The sequence below is a fragment of the Nyctereutes procyonoides genome, unplaced genomic scaffold (assembly GCF_905146905.1).
Source record: "Nyctereutes procyonoides isolate TBG_1078 unplaced genomic scaffold, NYPRO_anot_genome, whole genome shotgun sequence".
Classification (NCBI taxonomy): Eukaryota; Metazoa; Chordata; class Mammalia; order Carnivora; family Canidae; genus Nyctereutes; species Nyctereutes procyonoides.
The window spans coordinates 686,381-705,543 of record NW_026575040.1 but is presented as its reverse complement, the minus strand read 5'-3'; the positions used below and the strand labels follow the sequence as shown (position 1 = coordinate 705,543).

At 43.7% G+C, this 19,163-nt stretch overlaps 1 protein-coding gene and 1 non-coding gene across 8 annotated transcripts in view; both read left to right on the top strand.

Moving 5' to 3' along the window:
• SCAPER (S-phase cyclin A associated protein in the ER) overlaps window positions 1–19,163 on the top strand; it is a 433,964-nt gene that overhangs the window by 381,844 nt on the left and 32,957 nt on the right. For all 7 annotated transcript variants that reach the window (XM_055319784.1, XM_055319782.1, XM_055319779.1 and 4 more), the window contains one exon: window positions 15,326–15,563. In XM_055319784.1, coding sequence (XP_055175759.1) covers window positions 15,326–15,563 — 238 coding nt within the window. The remainder of the gene's footprint in view (window positions 1–15,325; window positions 15,564–19,163) is intronic.
• LOC129506504 (U6 spliceosomal RNA) lies at window positions 6,766–6,871 on the top strand. The gene has a single exon (XR_008663826.1). It is a non-coding gene; the product is annotated as a U6 spliceosomal RNA (small nuclear RNA).

The following is a 19,163-nucleotide window of genomic DNA, read 5'->3' as shown; positions in this document are numbered from 1 at the left end:
AATATATTTACACAAAAAGGAGTTTGTTGTTATATGTATCTGTGGCCCTTATGTTCATACCTGTAAACTACACTGACAAAACGGGTTCTAGCCAAAGTCCCTGGAAACTGTGTCATAAAAAGATAAGAATGATTTATAATTTAGTTCATTAACTATGTGGATATAAATGAGTGCTTCTCAAGTGTTTAAGGGTGCTTGAAAACCATTTGTTCAAGCAAAGGTAAACTTTACTCTGCCTGCCTGAATTATTCACTCATGCATTAAACAAATATTTATGTAGCACTTGCTCTGTGCCAGGCCCTGTGCTAAGCTTGGGAGAAAGCAGAAATGACTCAGACATCATTTGTGTCCTCAAGGACCTCGGCAGCTAGTAGAGGAAGTAAGACACCTACACCGAGACACGTGGTCGAAGCGAGAGTGGTGCAGAGGACACAGGACAGCATGCAAAGCACTTAGACGCTGCCTGGCACATACTACCTGCTTCATAAACCCCGGTACTGTTGCTACGTCATCACTGATGGAGTTAAAAAGAAGGAGAGACCACTCTTGGCTGCACTGGCTGTTTCCTAGAACAACTAAAACTTACTGTGGGCCTTGAACGATAGGAAGGGTTGGAATGTTTATAGTTGAGAGGCAGATGCAGAAAACAGCTAAAGCCGAGACATCGTGGCAGAGAACTAGGAGGAACGAATAGAGCACGTGAGCTGGGTTGTGAGGGTGTACAGTGTGACTTTAGTGCATCCCAGGTTGCTAGGAGGTTCGACTGAGACAACAGATGTAAAAATACTGCGTGAACTCCATATGGTGACTTGCTGAGGTATGGCGGCAGCGGTGTCATCAGGAGCCTCAATCAGGGAAGTGACGTGCTGAGAAGCATATTTTGGAACATTACTGATGGAGAACATGTTAGACAGGAGGTAGAAGGTGGGAGGGACCACGAACACTCACCTGGGCAAGAGGTGAAAGGAACAGGAAGGAATTTTTTTAAGTCCTCTTTATATATGATCTTCAGACTCCAGATGCAGTCATCTCCGTCTCATCCCTATTCCCTGCTCCCCAGACCCAACCTGTTGTCACGTCTTGTTGACTGGAAGGAACCCTAACGTTACCTTAATCCAGTCTTCTGTCCGTGTGTGAATCTCTTCTGTAGCCCCAGCTGGTCTGTATTTGAATCTCTCTCTGACAGGGACCTCATTACTTACTAAGGGAACCTGTTGTGTCATTGATAAGCTTTAATGCTTAGAACAATCTCTCATGACCTGTTTTCCTCCTGTGACCTATTAAACCAGTTCCGGTTGCTCCTGGGCAGCATACGGACTATTCTACTTCTGCCCTTCTCCCCGAACTTCTGTGTTCTCACCCTTCCACATATTCTCCTTTGCTTTTCTTCTCTTCGTACCAGTGGCTATATAGCAAGTCACTCCGGAACCTAGCGGCATAAAACAACCATCTTTTGGGGTGCCTGGGTGGCCCAGTGTTAGAGCATGCGACCCTTGACCTCAGGGTTGTGAGTTCAACCCCTGCATTGGAGGTAGAGATTACATTAAAAAAAATAAAATCTTTAAAAAAAAAAAAGCCATCTATTAATCTCACAGACTCTCTGTGTCAGGAATTTTGTCCAGATACATAGAGAACAGCTTATCTTTGTTCCCCAATATCCAGGCCTCAGATAGAAGAAGGTTTTAAGTTGGAAGGCTAGAAGTGGAAATCAGTCGTCTGAATGCTTATTCACACATGTCTGTGGTTCGTGTGGCTGTCAGCTGAGGACCTTTCCATCTGGTCACTCTGCAGATGCTAATTTGGGCTTCCTCACAGCTTGGTGGCAGGTTCCAAGAAGGAGCATCTTGGCAAAGACCCAGGGAGAAACTGTATCACCTTTTATGAGCTGGCCTCAGAAGTTATGCAGCATGACTTCCCCTGCATTCTGTTCATCAAGACAGTCGCAAGCCCCTCCCCCCACCCCCACCCCCCGTGCTTCCAAGGAGGAGAAAGAGACCCCTCCTCTTCACAGGGAGCCTGAGGCCCCAGAAGAGCATATAGGACTAGAAATATTGCCGTGGTTGTGTTTGAAAAATATAATCTGCCGCGTTCCAGCCTACCCTGAAGATAAATGTGTTTCCAATATCCTGTTCTCATCTGTCTTCTTTTCTCTGTGCAGTCTCATATTTGGTATTGTCACCCTGTCTCTTGACATCACTTCCGTTAACTTGTAAACCAGTTGTAGTCAGTAGCCACTGCCCTTCGACAAAAGACTTTCTGAGATTGGGAGTCAGGGAATGAAGTAAATATAAGAAGATTCAGCAAGTTAAGCATAAAGGAAGGACCATTTGTTGAGCACCTGTTATGTGTCCCAGGCTGAGTGCTCCTTGTGAGGTTCCTTCCACCAACCCTGCCCACACCTGCCAAGGGAGCAGGGCAGCCTCCAGAGTGATACAGAAGAGTGACTGCCACACGCTTCAGCTCTAGAGAGTGAGAAGAATACAAGAGCAGGAACTTCTGGGCTGTTTCTATCGATTGCTAGTTTAGAGGTTTTGAAAGATCCATCCCTGCTTGTAATAAAGCCTTAGTTGACTCATAGGGACAGAACGATGACCATGTCATCGCTACAGTTCAGTTTGTACGTCCACTGCGTGCTCGGCACTGTGCCAGAGAAAGGGAGAGAGAGAAGAAGCTGGGGTTTTACTCTGTGTGTGATGGGAAGCCACTCGAGGATATTAAGCCAGAGGGTGGCAAGATCTGATTACTTAAAAAGTAAAAATATTAGGTTTCCTCTGTGAGGAATAGATTGGAGGTGCAAGGATGGAAGCAGCAAAGATCAGTCAGGAGGGCACTGCTGTCCTCACGCAACCCCGATACGACCGTTTTGCCTCCCAGTTGCTCACCCAGCAGAAGCAACTGCCTTTGCTTGGCCACACGGCAGGGCCTCGGGCAGGACTCCTGCAGCCTATCTGCCAAATTCTGAAGATAGGGGAAGCCAAAACGTGCGCAAGCCTAACCAAAATCAGCACAAGGCCCTCCTGCTTACGGTGACTATGAGGAAGCTGGAGTTAGGAGATCGGAAATGTCCCACCGGAGAGGCCTGTTGGGACAGCAGCCCTAGCCCGTGGGTCCCAGCTGCAGAACTGGAGGCTGTCGCCAGCCACCCAGAGCTGCATCCTCCCCTCCCGGCTCCTCCCTGCCCTTCCTTCCCTCCACCTGTGGTTGAGGCCGTCACCTCTGCAGCTGCCACTTTCTTGGGCCTCCATTCAGACCTCTGCTAGAGCCCGGTTTCTTCTTAGTGCCTCATCCTCTCCCTCCTGTTCCCATTGGTGTCCCGGCCTTCCTCTTTCTCCAGCCTCTTCCAGGTTGTTGATTCTAAACAGCAAGAATGTCCATCTCTTCTCATCATCTATTACTTCTCCTCCCAGAAAGGCTGCTTCTCAGAAGTCCCCCTTTGAGTTCAGCTGAAACTCATCATCAGGCACTTTGGGAATCTTCCCAAGTATTAGCCAGCCTCACCCTACTTGATAATCTTACTCTTTAACTGTCCCTATTTTTTTTTCTCTTCTCTAACCAAATGTCCAGATACCCTAAATGCTCACACACATCTTTCCCACCTTCAGTTTTTTCTTCCTCTCACATCTGCACCAAGCCATCCACATTCCCTTCAGTGGGGCTCATAATTAGATCTGCATTAAACAACCTGTAGGGCGCGCGCGCGCGCGTGCGTGTGTGTGTGTGTGTGTGTGTGTGCACACGCACAGGAGGGTGTAATTTTCAAAGTAGATTTGCAGCTATTCTAACATCCTAGGACTGAACAGAATCTTAGACATCATTGTGTTCCATGCCCAGCTGAGGTTTGAGTACCCTCTGCCACTTGCATGGGGTGTGATCCCTCACTTTTTCCAGAATAGGGAAGAATATAATACCTCCCCAACATCCCATTGAACTTTGGAATGTCCTAATTGTCAGAAAGATTTTCATGAGTTTATCTAATACCTGCTTTCAGATAATGTCTCTTCTCTGGGGTCATAAGTAACAACATAACACTTCTTCAGTTTGAAAATGACTTATAGCCTATAGTTCTGAGGTGAATTTCCAAATCCTTCAAATATTCCTCAGATGACACTGTTCCCAAATACTTATACCACAGAAGTCACTTTCCTAGAGAACTTTCTGGTACAAAAGTGTCCTGAATGTAGTATGGTACCATTGCTGGACCCAGTACTTCCAGGGTAGTGGAGCAGGACTAAACTTTTCTGGCTATGTACATTGTGCTCCTATTAATTCAGCCAAAATTGAGTTGTATTCGTTGATAGATAAACAATTCTGTACTGGTTTGAACTGTTAGGCAGGTAATTTGCTAAGCCTTCTTCCCGAGCTTATCACTGTGAGCTGTTTCCCAGCCGCCATCACATAGCTTCTTCTCGTTATAAACATATACGATTAGTTTTTATAAAAATCTAAAAATAGAATATAACATTCATTTCTATAAATTCCATCCTTTTTTCAGTTCTCATTTTTTAAACTTTTTAAATAATTACTTCCTTTCTCTTGAAACTATCTTCACTTTGCTTCTAAGACACCACATCTTCCTCCTACCCCATGGGTTCCTCTGTTTTAGTTTCCTTTGCTGTTTTCTTATCTCCCCAACTTTTAAATGTTTACATATCCCAAGATTCAATCCTCAAACCACTATCTGTGTTCACTTACTGGATGAGCTCCTGGCTTTAAATACCGTGTACATACGTGTTGATGACTCCCATATATCTCAAGCCCAACCACTCTTCTGACCTTAGACTTGTTTATTTAATCAGTCATTCACAAATGTTCATTGTGTGGCTATGTGTCAGACCACTGTTCTAAGCCCTAGAGACAAAACTGACAAAAATAGCTAACCTTGGTAAGCTCATTTTATCCAATTTCCAATTCATTATCTCCACTTAGAGGTCTAGTAGGCATCTTGAATTCAGCAAGCTTAAAGCTGAACTCCTGGTTTTCCTCCCAAGACATGCTCTATCCACTGCTTTCCCGATTTCTTTTTTTTTTTAAGATTTTATTTATTCATGAGAGAGAGAGAGAGAGAGAGAGAGAGAGAGAGAGAGAGAGAGGCAGAGACACAGGCGGAGGGGAAGCAGGCTCCATGCAGGGAGCCTGACTTGGGACTCGATCCCGGGTCTCCAGGATCACGCCCTGGGCCGAATGTGGCACTAAACCGCTGAGCCACCCAGGCTGCCCTGCTTTCCCCATTTCTGTAAATGGCAGCCACATTCTTCCTGTTACTCAGGTCAGAATCCACTGAGCCATTTTTTTTACTCTTCTTTCTCTCACACCTACGTCCAATTTATTAGGAAACCCTGTTGGCTTTCCTGCACTTCTCACCACATTCATAGCTACCAGCCTAATTCATCCACCATGATCTCTGGCTTGAATAATTTAGACAGCCTCCTAATTGGCCTCCCTGCTTCTGCCTTGGCTCTTCTAAAAGCTTTTCAACCAATTAGCTATAGTGATTATCTTTAAGCCAAAGTCAGATATGTCACTCCTCTGCCCAGACCTTACAATGGCTTTCATTCTCATTCAGTGAGATCCATAATGTCCTTACAGTGCTCTGTAAGACCCTATCTGATCTTCCTTGCCTCTCTGACCTCATCTCCTATTGTTCTCCCACTCACTCAATCTGCTAGAGCCACAGTGGCCTTGCTTTTTCTTGAATATGTCCTGCGTGTTCCTGACTCCAGGACTTGAGACTCGCTGCTTTTCTATCTAAAACAGCCTGGTCTCAGATATCCTCATGGCTTCCTTCCTCACTTTCTGTAGAACTCTGCTTACTTAACACCTTAGAAAGAGCTTCCCCAACCACTCTGTATAAAATAGTATTACACATTGACCTACTTCTTCATCCCTGGCCATGTCCCCTGCTCTCTGTAGCACTTTGCACACCTGACATACTACATATTACATATATTGTGTATTTGTTCCTTATGTCTTCCTACACTAAAATGTAAGCTTTATCAGGTAAAGGGCATGGATTTTACTGCTGAATCCTAGTGCTTTGAGTAGTGCTTGTCACAGAATAGGTCTTCAACAAATATTTATTGAATAAATGAATGAATCATGAGTAACTAGTCCTATTGTGGTGGGCAGAAAAAATGCCTCTCCTGAACACTACCCAACAAAAATAAAATACACATTCTTCTCAAGTACACTTGGGATATGTTCCAGGATAGACTGTCTGTTAGGCTGAAGATGAAGTCTCAGGAGATTTAAAAAGACAAAGTATCTTCTCCAACCATAACAGGACAAAGGTAGAAATTAATAACAGAAGTAAAATTGAAAAATCCACAAATTTGTGGAAATTAAACAACACATTCTTAAACAACAAATGGATTGAAGAAAAACTCAAGGAAAACTAGAAAATACTTAAAGATGAATGAAAATGAAAACACAGCATATTAAAACTTACAAGACACAGTAAAATCACTGCTAAGGAGGAAGTATACAACTGTAAACATTTACATTGAAAAATAAGAAATAAATCAACAACCTAACTATACAACTTAAGCATCTAGAGAAAAAAACAAACTAAATTCAAAGCTAGCAGAAGGAAGAAAATAAAGATTATAGCAGGGATCAACGAAATAGAGAATAAAATAACACTAGAGAAAAATCAATGAAACCAAAGTTTGAGTTCTTTGAAAAGAGCCACAGCATTGACAAACCTTAAACCAGATGAAGTGAAAAAGAGAAAAGACTCAAATTACTAAACTCAGAAATGAAAATGGGGCACTCGCTCTGACAGCACATACACTAAAACTGGAACAATATAGAGAAGATTAGCCGGCCCCTGCACAAGGATCACACTCAGATTCTTGAAGTCTTCTATGTTTTCTGTAGTTATAATATAAGATCGTATACTTGAATTGTACTGAGAGCATAAACTTTAAGCATTCTACCACCAAAAAAAAAAAAAAAAGATAACCATGTAAAGTAATGGATGTCTTACCTTTACTGTGAGAATCATTTCAGTGAATCCATTTTTTTTTAATTTATGATAGTCACAGAGAGAGAGAGGCAGAGACACAAGTAGAGGGTGAAGCAGCCTCCATGCACCGGGAGCCCGACGTGGGACTCAATCCCGGGTCCCCAGGATCGCGCCCTGGGCCAAAGGCAGGCGCCAAACCACTGCGCCACCCAGGGATCCCCTCAGTGAATCCATTTATCAAATCATCATGTTGTACACTTTGAATAAGTTATAATTTTGTCAGTTATACCTCAATAAAGATGAGGGAAGAAAAGATATGAAAGTGGGGGGCACCTGGGTGGCTCAGCGGTTTGGTGCCTGCCTTCAGCCCGGGGCATGGTCCTAGGGTCCTGGGATCGAGTCCCACATCAGGCTCCCTGCATGGAGCCTGCTCCTCCCTCTGCCTGTGTCTCTGCCTCTCTCTCTCTGTGTCTCTCATGAATAAATAAATAAGTAAAATATTTTTTAAAAGAGAAGTTATGAAAGTGGAAATATTACTATGGATTCCACAGAAATAAAAAAGGATTATAAGACAGTGCTATTAACAATATATGCCAACAAATTGGATAACCTAGATGAAATTGATAAGTTTCTAGAAACAAAATACCTACCAAGACTAAATCAGAAAAAAATAGAAAATCTGTATAGACCTATATAATTAGTAAGGAGATTGAATCAGTAATCAAAAATGTTCAAGGAAAGCCCTGGAGCTGATGGCTTCAGTAGTGAATTCTACCAAATATTTAAAGAACGAACACCAATCTTTCTCAAGTTTTTCCCAAAAAATTGAAGGAAAGAGAACACTTTGTAACTCATTCTTTGAGGCCAGCATTACCCTGAAACCAAAGCCAGACAAAGACACTACAAAGAGAGAAAAATCACAGACTGATATCCCTTATGAACATTGATATAAAAATGCTCAACACAACTACCAAACCAAATGTAGTAGCCTAGTGAAAGGATTATACATCATGACAAGTGGGATTTATTCCTGGAATCCAAAAAGTGTTCAACGCATGAACATCAGTCATTGTTATTAGACCACACTAACAGAATGATGGAAACAATGCATGATCATCTCAGTTGATACAGAAAAAAGCATTTGACAAAATTCCAACACTCTTTTGTTATAAAAACACTTGGGGCACCTGGATGGCTCTTTCGGTTAAGCGTCTGACTCTTGCTTTTGGCTCAGGTTATGATCTCAGGGTTGTAAGATCGAGTCCCACACTGGGCTCCATGATCAGCGTGCAGTCTGCTTGAGAGATTCTCTCCTCCTTTGCCATCACTCCTGCTCATGCACACACACACTGCCCCCCAAATAAATAAAATCTTTAAAATAATTTTTAATGGCACTCAAAAAGCTGGGAATAGAAAGACAGTACCTCCACATAATAAAAATCATATATAAAAAACCCACAGGAAACATCATAGTGATTGTGAAAGACTAGAAGCTTTCCTCTAAGATCAGGAACAAGGCAAGGATGCCCACTTCTATTCAACATAGTACTGGAATTTCTAGCCAAAGCAATTAGGCAACAAAAGGAAATAAAAGGCATCCAAATCAGAAGTGAAGTAGCAAAGAATTATCTCAGTTTGCAAATGATATGATCTTATATGTAGAAAACACTAAAGATTTCACACCAAAAAAAAAGAAAAACCTGTTAAAACTAATAAATGAATTTGGCAAAGTAGGAGAATACAAAGTCAGGGCAGAAAAAGCAGTTGCGTTTTTATACATTAACAATGAACAATCTCAAAAAGGAAATTATGAAAATTAGTCCATTCACAATAGCATCAAAGAAATAAAAACTTAGGAATTAGTTTAACCAAGAAAGTGAAAGCCTAATACAGTGAAAAATACAAAACCTTGCCAAAAGAAATTGAAGAAGGTATAAATAAATGGAAACACATTCCATATTCATGGATTGGAAGACAGTATTGTTGAGAAGTCATTACTCCCCAACACAGTCTGTATATTTTATATAATCTCTAACAAAATCTCTAAGACTTTTTTTTTGCAGAAATAAAAAAGCTGATCCTAAAATTTATATGGAATCTGAAGGGACCCCAAATAGACAAAACAATCTTTAAAAAGAAGAACAAAGCTGGAGGACTCAAATTTCCTGACTTCAAAACTTACTTCAAAGCCATAATAATCAAAACAGTGTGATACTGACAGACAGACATGTGTAACAATGGAACAAAATAGAGAGCCCAGAAATAAACCCTCATATATATGGACAAATGATCTTTGACAAGGGTACCAAGACCATTGGATGGGAAAGGACAATCTCTTCAACAAGTGGCGCTGGGGAAGCTGAACATCCACATGCAAAAGGATGAAGGCGGACACTTTCAAACACCATGACTTAAAATGACTCAAAGACCTAAAACTAATAAACTCAGCAGAAAAGAGAGCAGAAGCTTCAGGATGTGGGATTTGGCAAAAATTTCTTGGATAGGACACCAAGACATAGGCAGTAAAAGAAAAAGTACACAAATTGGACTTCATGAAAATGTTTTAAATTTATATGTCAAAAGACAGTATCAACACAGTAAAAAGGCAACCTGGAGAATAGGATAAAATATTTGCAAATTACATATCTGATAAGGAATTAATATCCAGAAACCATGGAAAACTCCTAAAACTCAACAACAAAAACAAAAACACTATTAAAAACTGGGCAACCAAAGATACAAATGTAGTGATATGAAGGGACCGCTGCACCCCAATGTTAATAGTAGCAATGTCTACAACAGCCAAACTATGGAAAGAGCCCAGATGTCCATCGACAGATGAGTGGATAAAGAAGATGTGGGTGGCTCAGCAGTTGAGCATCTGCCTGTGGCTCAGGACGGACTACTACTCAGTCATCAAAAAAAAAAAAATGAAATCTTGCCATTTGCAATGACATGGATGGAACTAGAGGGTATTATGCTGGGTGAAATAAGTCCATCAGAGAAACACAATTATCATGATCTCACTCATATGTGGAATTAAGAAACAAAACAGAAGATCATAGGGGAAGAAAGGAAAAAATAAAACAAGATGAAATCAGTGAGGGAGACAAACCATAAGAGACTTAATCATAGAAAACAAACTGAGGGTCACTGGAGGGGAGGTGGGTGGGGGAGACCGGGTAACTGGGTGATGGACATTAAGGAGGGCATGTGATGTCAAGAGCACTGGGTATTATATATAACTAATGAGTTACTGATCTCTACCTCTGCAACCAATAGTAAATTATATGTTAATTAAATTTAAATTTTAAAAATGGGCAAAAAACTTAAATGGGCATTTCTCCAAAGAAAATACACAAATGCTCAAAATAAAATGCACAAATGCTCAATAAGCCCGTGAAATGAAGTTTAACATTACTGGCAGTAGGGAAATGCAAATAAAAACTATAGTTTTTAAATACCACCTCATATCCATTAGGATGGCTACTATCAGAAAGACAATAGCAAGTGTTGATGAGGATGTGGAGAAATTTGAACACTTGTGTATTATTGGTGTGAATGTAAATGATATAGCTGCTGTGGAAAACATGGCAGTTCCTCAAAAAATTAAAAATAAAATTACCATATGATCCAACAATTCCTTTTTTTAAAAGATTTTAGTTATTTACTTATTTATTCATGAGACACAGAGAGAGAGAGAGAGAGGCAGAGACACAGACAGGGAGAAGCAAGCTCCATGCAGGGAGCCCAATACGGGACTCAATCCTGGGACCCGGGGGTTATGCCCTAAGCTGAAGGCAGACGCTCAACCGCTGAGCCACCTAGGTGTCCCATGATCCAACAATTCCACTTCTGAGTATATATCTGAAAGAATTGGAAACAGCATTTTAAAGAAGTATTTGTATGCCTGAGTTCATAGAAGCATTATTTACAATAGCAAAAACATAGAAACAACCCAAGTGTTCATCAGTGGATGACTGGATACATAAAAAGTGGTGTATACATACAATGAAGTATTATTCAGCCTTAAAAATAGGGAAATGGTTAAATATTCTATATCATGGTTAAACTTTGAGGATACATTATGCTAAGTTAAATAAGCCAATCACAAAAAACTAAATCTTCTGTGATGATTCCACTTATGTGAAGTACTTAGTCATAGAGACAGAAAGTAGCATGTTGGTTGCCAGCGGAAGGGGGAGTGGGGAGGTATTGTTTAATGGGCATAGAGTTTCAGTTTTACATGATGTAAGAGTTATGGGGAGGGTTGGTGGTGAGGTTGCACATCATTATGAATATATTTATTACCAACAAACTGCACACCTAAAATAAGATGATAAATTTTACTATATATGTATTTTAACACAAAAAATTGGGGAAAAGAATAGTGCCCTGCCAAAGATATCTATACCCTAATCCCCAAAAACTGTAAATGTGTTATCTCACGTGGCAAAAGAGATTTTGCAAAAATTAAGGATCTTGAGATGGGAAAGATCATCCTGGTTTATCCAGGTGGACCCAATATAATACAGAGTTCCTTGTAAGTGAGAGAGGGAAGCGGGAAAGTGAGCATTAGAGCGACTCGCTGGTGCTCTGCTGCTGACTGAAGATGGAGAAGGGGCCCCGGGCCACGGAATGCGTTTGTAGTCCAGTAGCTGTGAAAGGCAAGGAAAGAAATTCTCTCCTGCAGCCTCTAGAAGGAACACAGCTCTGAACTCTTGATTTTAGCCCAGTGAGACTTATTTTGGATTCTGACCTCGCAAACTATAAGAGAATAAATGTGTATTGTTCTGAGCCACTAGCTTGTGATGTTCCATCAGCAGGAGGACCTGATACACGTGTCTGCCCCTATGTAAGCTGTCTAGGACAGGGACCCAGTCCTCCTTGGCTGCACATGTCACAGTGGTCACTTCATGGAGCACAGGTACTTTGGCTTTTCAAACGGAGAGTATCTGACAGATGATGATCATCATGACCCTGGTGCTCACCTGGTGCTCGCCTGATGAACGCTATCGCTGGTTGTAGGTCAGCCCCACACTGCACTACCTCTAAAACAACAATTCACTTTTTAAACAGTAAAGTTTACATCCATCCCTGGGAGAGACAGTGACTTAATCCCACCCACTCCCAACAGTGTGCAGCTCATTGACTGAAATGGAAAGTTCTCTCAGGATACCTGGGGTTTTCAGACCTGAAGAAACAAACAGAACCCAAATCCAAGATAGAGCAGTCTAGAAGATCACTGGCACTGAAGGAGACCAAGGTTGATGTTACCAAGCCAGAAAAATGGGGGCGAGGCAAAAGAGAGAAAACCAGCCAGGAACAAAGAGGGGAAAAAGGCCTATAGTATCTGGGACTGTTACCGCTGCTTTTTGGGGCCAACTAAAACCTGGTATGTACGTGGTTTATAAAATACCAAAGATGGAATGGATGACAATTGATTCAGGCCCACAGAAATCACTGCTTTTTTCACACATCTGTACTTTCCTTTAAGGCAGGGTAGGGTTTTCAGGTGCTGTGCAGGAGTACTGATGGTCCACTTAGAGTTTTTCCTAATTGAATCTGGCTTTTAATGAACAGAACTTGATATACACTAAGATCTCTAGTTCTAGAGAACAAACAAAAACATTTTAAAATTCAGTAAAATTGAGATATCAGAATGTATGTAATATATAAAATTTCAGGATCTGAGTTTTCATATCTTCCATGTATTTTTAAAAGAAAGTTTTGTAACTTATGTCTGATATGAATGAGGCCTTTTACATTTTTATTATAAACATTTGGGCTTAAAGTGATTGTAACTGGCAGTTAAGAACAACAAGAGCCAATGGCCTGTTCATGGACAAATTATCTGTATTTCAGACTAAATCAAAAGTAAACATTGCCTAAAGTCCTTTCAGTTCTACATTAGTTCTGTGCAAGCCAAATGCACTAGACAAGCCCTCTGCCTTCCCCTTGGTCCTGTGGATTCTATGGGCTCATTTTAAAATTAATAGTCTTAATTAGCTAAAAGGCAGCCTAGTACACAATAGAAGAAGATATTTGCAAATGACATATTGATTAAAGGGCTAGTATCCAAAATCTATAAAGAAATTATCAAACTCAACACCCCAAAAAATAATTCAGTCAAAAAATGGGGAGAAGACTTGAATAGACGTTTTTCCAAAGAACACATCCAGACGGCTAACAAACACATGAAAACATGCTCCACATCACTCATCATCAGGGAAACGCAAATCAAAACCACAGTGAGATACCACCTCGCACCTGTCAGAATGGTTAAAATTAACAACACAAGAAAAAACAGGCGTTGGCAAGGATGCAGAAAAAGGGGTGTGACCCTCCTGCATTGTTGGTGGGAATGCAAACTGGTGCGGCCACCCTGGAGAACAGTATGGAGATTCTTCCAAAAGTGAAAGATACAACTACCCAACGATCCAGTAATTGGACTACTAGGTATTTACCCAAAGGATACAGAAATACTGATTTGAAGGGTACATACTCCCCGATGTTGATAGTATTCTCAACAATGGGCACACTATGGAAAGGGTGCAAACGTCCATAGGCTGATGAATGGATAAAGACGCTGCGGTGTATACGCCCCCAGAGTATTACTCAGCCATCAAAAAGAATGTAGTCTTGCCGTCTGCCATGATGTGGATGGAGCTACAGTATATGATGCTATAAGGGAAATAAGTCAGATAGAGAAAGACAAATACCATATGATTTCACTCATATGGTATTTAAGGAAAAACAAAAACGAACCTATAGGAGGGGGAAAAAGAAAGGGAAACAAACCATAAGAGACTCTTAACAATAGAGAACAAACTGGTGATGGAAAAGGAGTTGGATGGCGGATGGGGATTAAGGAGCATACTTGTGGGAAGCACTGGGTGTGGTATGTAAGTGATGAGTCACTGAATTCTCCTGAAGCCAATATTACTGCACTGTGTGTTAACTAGGATTTAAATAAAAATTTGGAAAAAATGATCTTTTCTATGAAGCACTATTGTATCCATTTTAAACCATTTACACATTTAAGTTATTGAATGGTTATTTAATTCATTTTTTTGAATCAATATTTTTATTTCATCAGGAGAATATAGCAAAGTATCCTAGATTGTGCTGTTAAATAGTTTGTGATTAGTATTTTTCTAAATAATGGGATGAGATGGAGAGAGGAAGAAGGAAACAGTCTGATGACCTTCACCTTTTTTTTATTTGCACTTACTCTTTTGAAGTAATAGCAGTGAATTCATGTCATTTAAATGCCTAGAAAGATTGGGGATCCCCAGGTGGCTCAACGATTTGGCCCCTGCCTTTGGCCCAGGGCATGACCCTGGAGACCCGGGCTCCCGGCATGGAGCCTGCTGCCTGCGTCTCTGCCTCTCTCTGTGTGTCTGTCTCTGTCTCTCTGTGTCTCTCATGCATAAATAAATAAAATCTTAAAACAAACGTAGGGAAGAGTACCGGAAAGGAGGACACGGAGCAGGGACCTGTCCCTTGTCTTCCTGGGTGAGCAGCCGGTGTGGGCCCTCGCCTGCTGCCCCCGGGCCGCCCCCCACCTGGAGGGGCCTCGGCCGCTGGCTCGTCCCTGCCCGGGCGCCGGCACCTGCCCAGCCTCCTCCCCTGGGCGTGGAGCAGCTGCTTGGCCACAGGCGGGGCGCCGGGCGCCAGGGCCAGAGCTCAGCCACGGAGAGCCGCGCCTGGAGCCAGCGATGAACCCTGGGCGGCAAAGTGAATCTAAATCCCAAAAAAGAGGTCGTTGCTCAGAGAAATCAGGGTTCAGTTTCAGGGAAGAACTGGGGGGCAGAGCGTGGCGGCTGCGTTGGCACAGCTGCGGGCTCCGGCCGCGGGGCTGCGTGGGGCCCGGGTGGAGGCTCTGCTGCCTTCACTCCAGGACCCCCGGCCCCCAGGACCCCCCAGGCCCCCGGCGGTGGAACCGCACTCCTGAGGCCTGCAGGCCCCCCGCGTCCCCACCCCCCCCCCGAAGGTCCCCGTCGCGGATCCTGGCGGGAAGCTCTGGTGTCTCTACCCCGGTCCCCGGAGGTCTCCTGGGCTCTGTCCGTGTGTCCAGCCCCTGAATCTAAACGAGGAGCACCTGCTAGGCCTCGCGGGGGGGGGGGGGGCAGCCTCAGGTGCTCGCCGCCCAGGGGTGCAGGGGAGGCGGCCGCGCCCACCCCCCGAGGTGTCTTGTTCCCTCCCCTGCAGCTCGGCTGGTCGCCCTCTAAGGCCTGCTCGGCCTGCTCCACTTACCTCTAACTTACCTCCACTTACCTCGGCCTGCTCCATTTACCTCTAACAATGCGAACATCCCTCGGGAGACGCCGTCTAAGCAGCTGAACGTTTCTTTGTCAGGTCGTGTGGCATATTCGACAGTAATCGCCAGGATCCCACGGGACTGACCGCCGCTCTCCAGGCCACTGACCTGGCCGGAGTCCTGCACATGCTCTACTGCGTCCTCCTCCACGGCACTGTCTCGGACCCCGGCACCACCAGCCCCAAGGACACCTACACTCCCAACACGGTGCGGGTGGCCGTTCAGAGCCTACAGTTCTTCAACAGCTTTGCAGCCCTTGATCTGCCCACTTTCCAGGTACCAAGCGTTGCTCAGGGTTGGTGTCAACCAACCAAGAGTTAATATTTTAGTACAGATAAAGCTGTGATGTTTCTCCCCTGGGTTGGGACATAAGGAATAAACTACAAAAAAAAAAAAAAGAAGAAGAAGAAGAAGAAGAAGAAATCACAATACCTACCATTTATTAAGCTTCTGTCTCCTGGGAACTGTATTAGGTTCTCCACATATGCGTCATGATAGTCCTGCAAAATATTACACCCATTTTACAGACAGAAATGCTGACAGTTAAGTAGTTTGCCCAGGGTTACACGTGGCTTTGCCGGAACTAGTACCTATGATGTTCTGACCCCAAACCCTGTGCCATTCTGCTACTAATAAATCTTGTCTTGGTTACTTTATAGAAAGGCATTATTATCCCATCAACTTTGAAACATTAAGGAAAATCATGGTTTCTTACATAAACAGAACCAAAATTAGATAAATTGTTTTGATTGATAGGACTTTCTGTGGCTGATTAACTGATTTGTTACTTAATCCATTATTAAGTTTTTATAGCTGAAGAAAGAAAAATTGCTTTATGCTATAACACCAGACTGTCAGCTTAGAAATAGATTTTTTTCCATGTAGGAAATTTAATTTTCAAAAACACTGAACCTCTGGAACAGAGCAAGCCCCAAAGAGTAGACTTTCTCTTTCAGTTTATTAACTGTCAAGCGATTTCATTAAAAAAGGAACAAACTTGGCAGATGATGAACCCATAATTTAGATGAATTGCTTTGCTCAGAGGGAAAAAGGTTATAGAGATATAAATGTATGAAAATGGTGTTCTCTGGCCGTTCCCAAATAGAAGAAATGCTTGTTTTGTAGCTGATGACAAATGTGGAATTCTTGTCTTCCTGTCATTGTGTTCACAATGGAAAATTAATGAGTAAGTTGTATCATTGGATTCAATATCTCTCAACTTTGCAGAGTTTATCCATCACAAGAACAGAAACCTCTTTAGGGTTAACGCATTTCAGCTTGCAGACCATTTGAACCAGCCTTCAGTGGTAACTGCATAGGCTGTAAAGTTCTGAGTTTATCACATGCCTCAAACGGGGTGGCTGCTGCAGAAAATGCCAGTGGTTCTCGCCTCTGGGTTGAACAGAACGTCTGTGTTTTACGAAGACCCAAGCCCATTGCTTTCAGTGCAGAAACAGCTTGGAAATCAGGAGACAGTGAGTTTTTGTCTTCAGAACATGGAGACCAGCAGTCTCCCCATCAGCTCGTCCAAGTAGAGTGATTTCCTCTGTTGCCAGGGATCGTGGAAATAAAATATCTAAAACTATCTGTGAGCTTCTAGTGTTCTAGGTCTTCTGACGAGGATTGATGCGGCTGCAGGGCGCCCCACATCGTAAACGAAGCACCTGCACGAAGTCAGCCTCCTCCATCAGCGACACTCTTGAATGTCAGGTTGCCCAGGTCAGGTCCCTGTGCTCCGCGCACCCTCTGTGGGCCGCAGCCCATTCCGTCTCACTCAGGAGGCTTACACTGAAGTCTAGGCAGCCCTGCTCCCTTCGGGGCCTTTAGGCTCAATAGCCAATAATGTCAGAAAAATCAAAATCTTATCTCTGGAGCCCTTCATGGCAAACTAACGTAAAGGCCAAGCTTTCTCCTCTCTAGCTCCTTGACATATCCAGCCTGCAATGTGCTCCCCTGAGCCACGTTTGTCAAAAACAGCAGGGGAAACACCGGGGTGACTCGAGAGTTGGTCAAGCGAGAACCAAAGGCCCGGCCTCCAGGTAGGCTGTCTTTCCGCGGCTGCTTCCTGGCGCCTCTCCGGGACCTTTGCCCCTTTCCTCCCTCTCCTTTGTGCAGCTCTAAGTCTTTCTTTCCTATTTGTTTCTTCTTTTCTTAACCTCTCTTCTGACTCTCCGGTCTCCTTTTATCTTAGTCAGTTTGGCCATAATGGTTTCTCATTCTCTCTCCAGACATTATTCCCAGGTACTCTTTCCCCTAACTGGTATGTGGGCCCGGAAAGCCTGTGGGGACCTTCTCCCTGGCTGCCATCCTTTCTATACTCAAGGCCCAGCATGTTCTTTCCTTACTGCTCATCAGCCTGTGTAGGCACCCAAATGCCCAGAACTTCTAGCATCATGGCCTTTAACACATCTACCAAGGATCACCTTATTGTTCCAGTTACTTATATGCATTAAAAAAAAAAAAACTTAGTAGACAGTAACCACTTTATTACGGTCACAGATTCTGTGGGCCCAGACTTCAGAGCTCACCACCATATGGGTGGCTTCTCACTGCCCCATGATGCCGGGCTTTAATCAAAAGCCTCAGATAACAAGTGGGGGGACGGAGGGGCAGGTTGACACAGTAGCTGGGAGCTAGAATCATCTTGAGGCTCCTTCCATCTCTTTTGATCCCTGGGATGACTTACAGACGAGGCTCGCCAAGGTCCCTAACTAGGGCTTCTTCTGTGTGACATGGGCTTAAAACATCATAGTGTCTGGTTCTAAGTGAGTGTCCTGAGAGGGAGCTGCCAGAAAACAAATGTTCCAAAAGAAACAAATTGCATGGCTTTTTCTGACCTTGCTTACAAGTCATATAGCTGCATATCAACCGTAATTCTGGTTAAATCAGTCATCAGCTTTCCAGATTCGAGGGGAGAAGGTGTGGGCCCCACCTCTCGTGGGAGGACTAGCAAAGATTTATAGGCATTTGTTGAACCACTGCACTGTGTCTGGTAAAGTAAAACATCCACACGGACGTCACTGATGTAGGTGGACCTCTGGTGCAGTGTGTAAATACAGTACAGAGATATGGGATTTGCATCATAAAGCAACGGTGAGTTTGGGAGGAATGCACTATTATGGGAAATATGGTCAGAGAAGCTCATGTTGCAGTTCATCAGAACAGCTTACATGTCATAAGTGAGATTTTAGGAACTATGTTTATAAAAGGAAAAGAGATTTTAGGTACAGCACGGATCTGACCTCAGAAAAATCTGGGAGACAATTTATGAATTGCCTGAGAGGATCCAAGGAACGAAGCATAAAACTGAAATGAGATAAATAGTCTGACCTGCTAAGGAGTTAAAGAAGATGACGTAAGGCGCGCTGACCGGTGCGTCACAAGATCGCAGGCTGTAGTAGGCATCGCCGCCACACCTTTGGGTCTGGAGTCAGACTGATGTGACTTTGGGCCGTTACACTACCACGTCTGTGCCCCGAAATGAGGCGTGTGGATTCAGCTTCTCATCTACGTCACAGGGAGGTTCCGTGGGGTCCTGGAGAGGCGCCGGGGCGGGCTGGCACGCAGCGGGCCCGCCAGGAAGTGGGAAAAGACTTTACATCATCCTCCCAAACTCCTTTGCAGATGTTGATTCCTAGTACTTTCTGGTGCGGCGTGGCCAGGCCGCCCTCTGCAGAGCCGTGGGCCGTGCGCATGTTTCCTGTGCGAGCCCCACGTGGGGCGACGGGGCTTCGCCGCTGGCTGTCTCCCCGGCCGGTTCCGCACAGATGTCACGGTGGCTGGTCAGGCTGGCCACCAGTCTGGCCTCAGCAGAGTCCGGCTCGGGCCTTGGGGCCGGGTGTGCACGTCGCACCGCCGTGACAGGCCTCGCAGTCG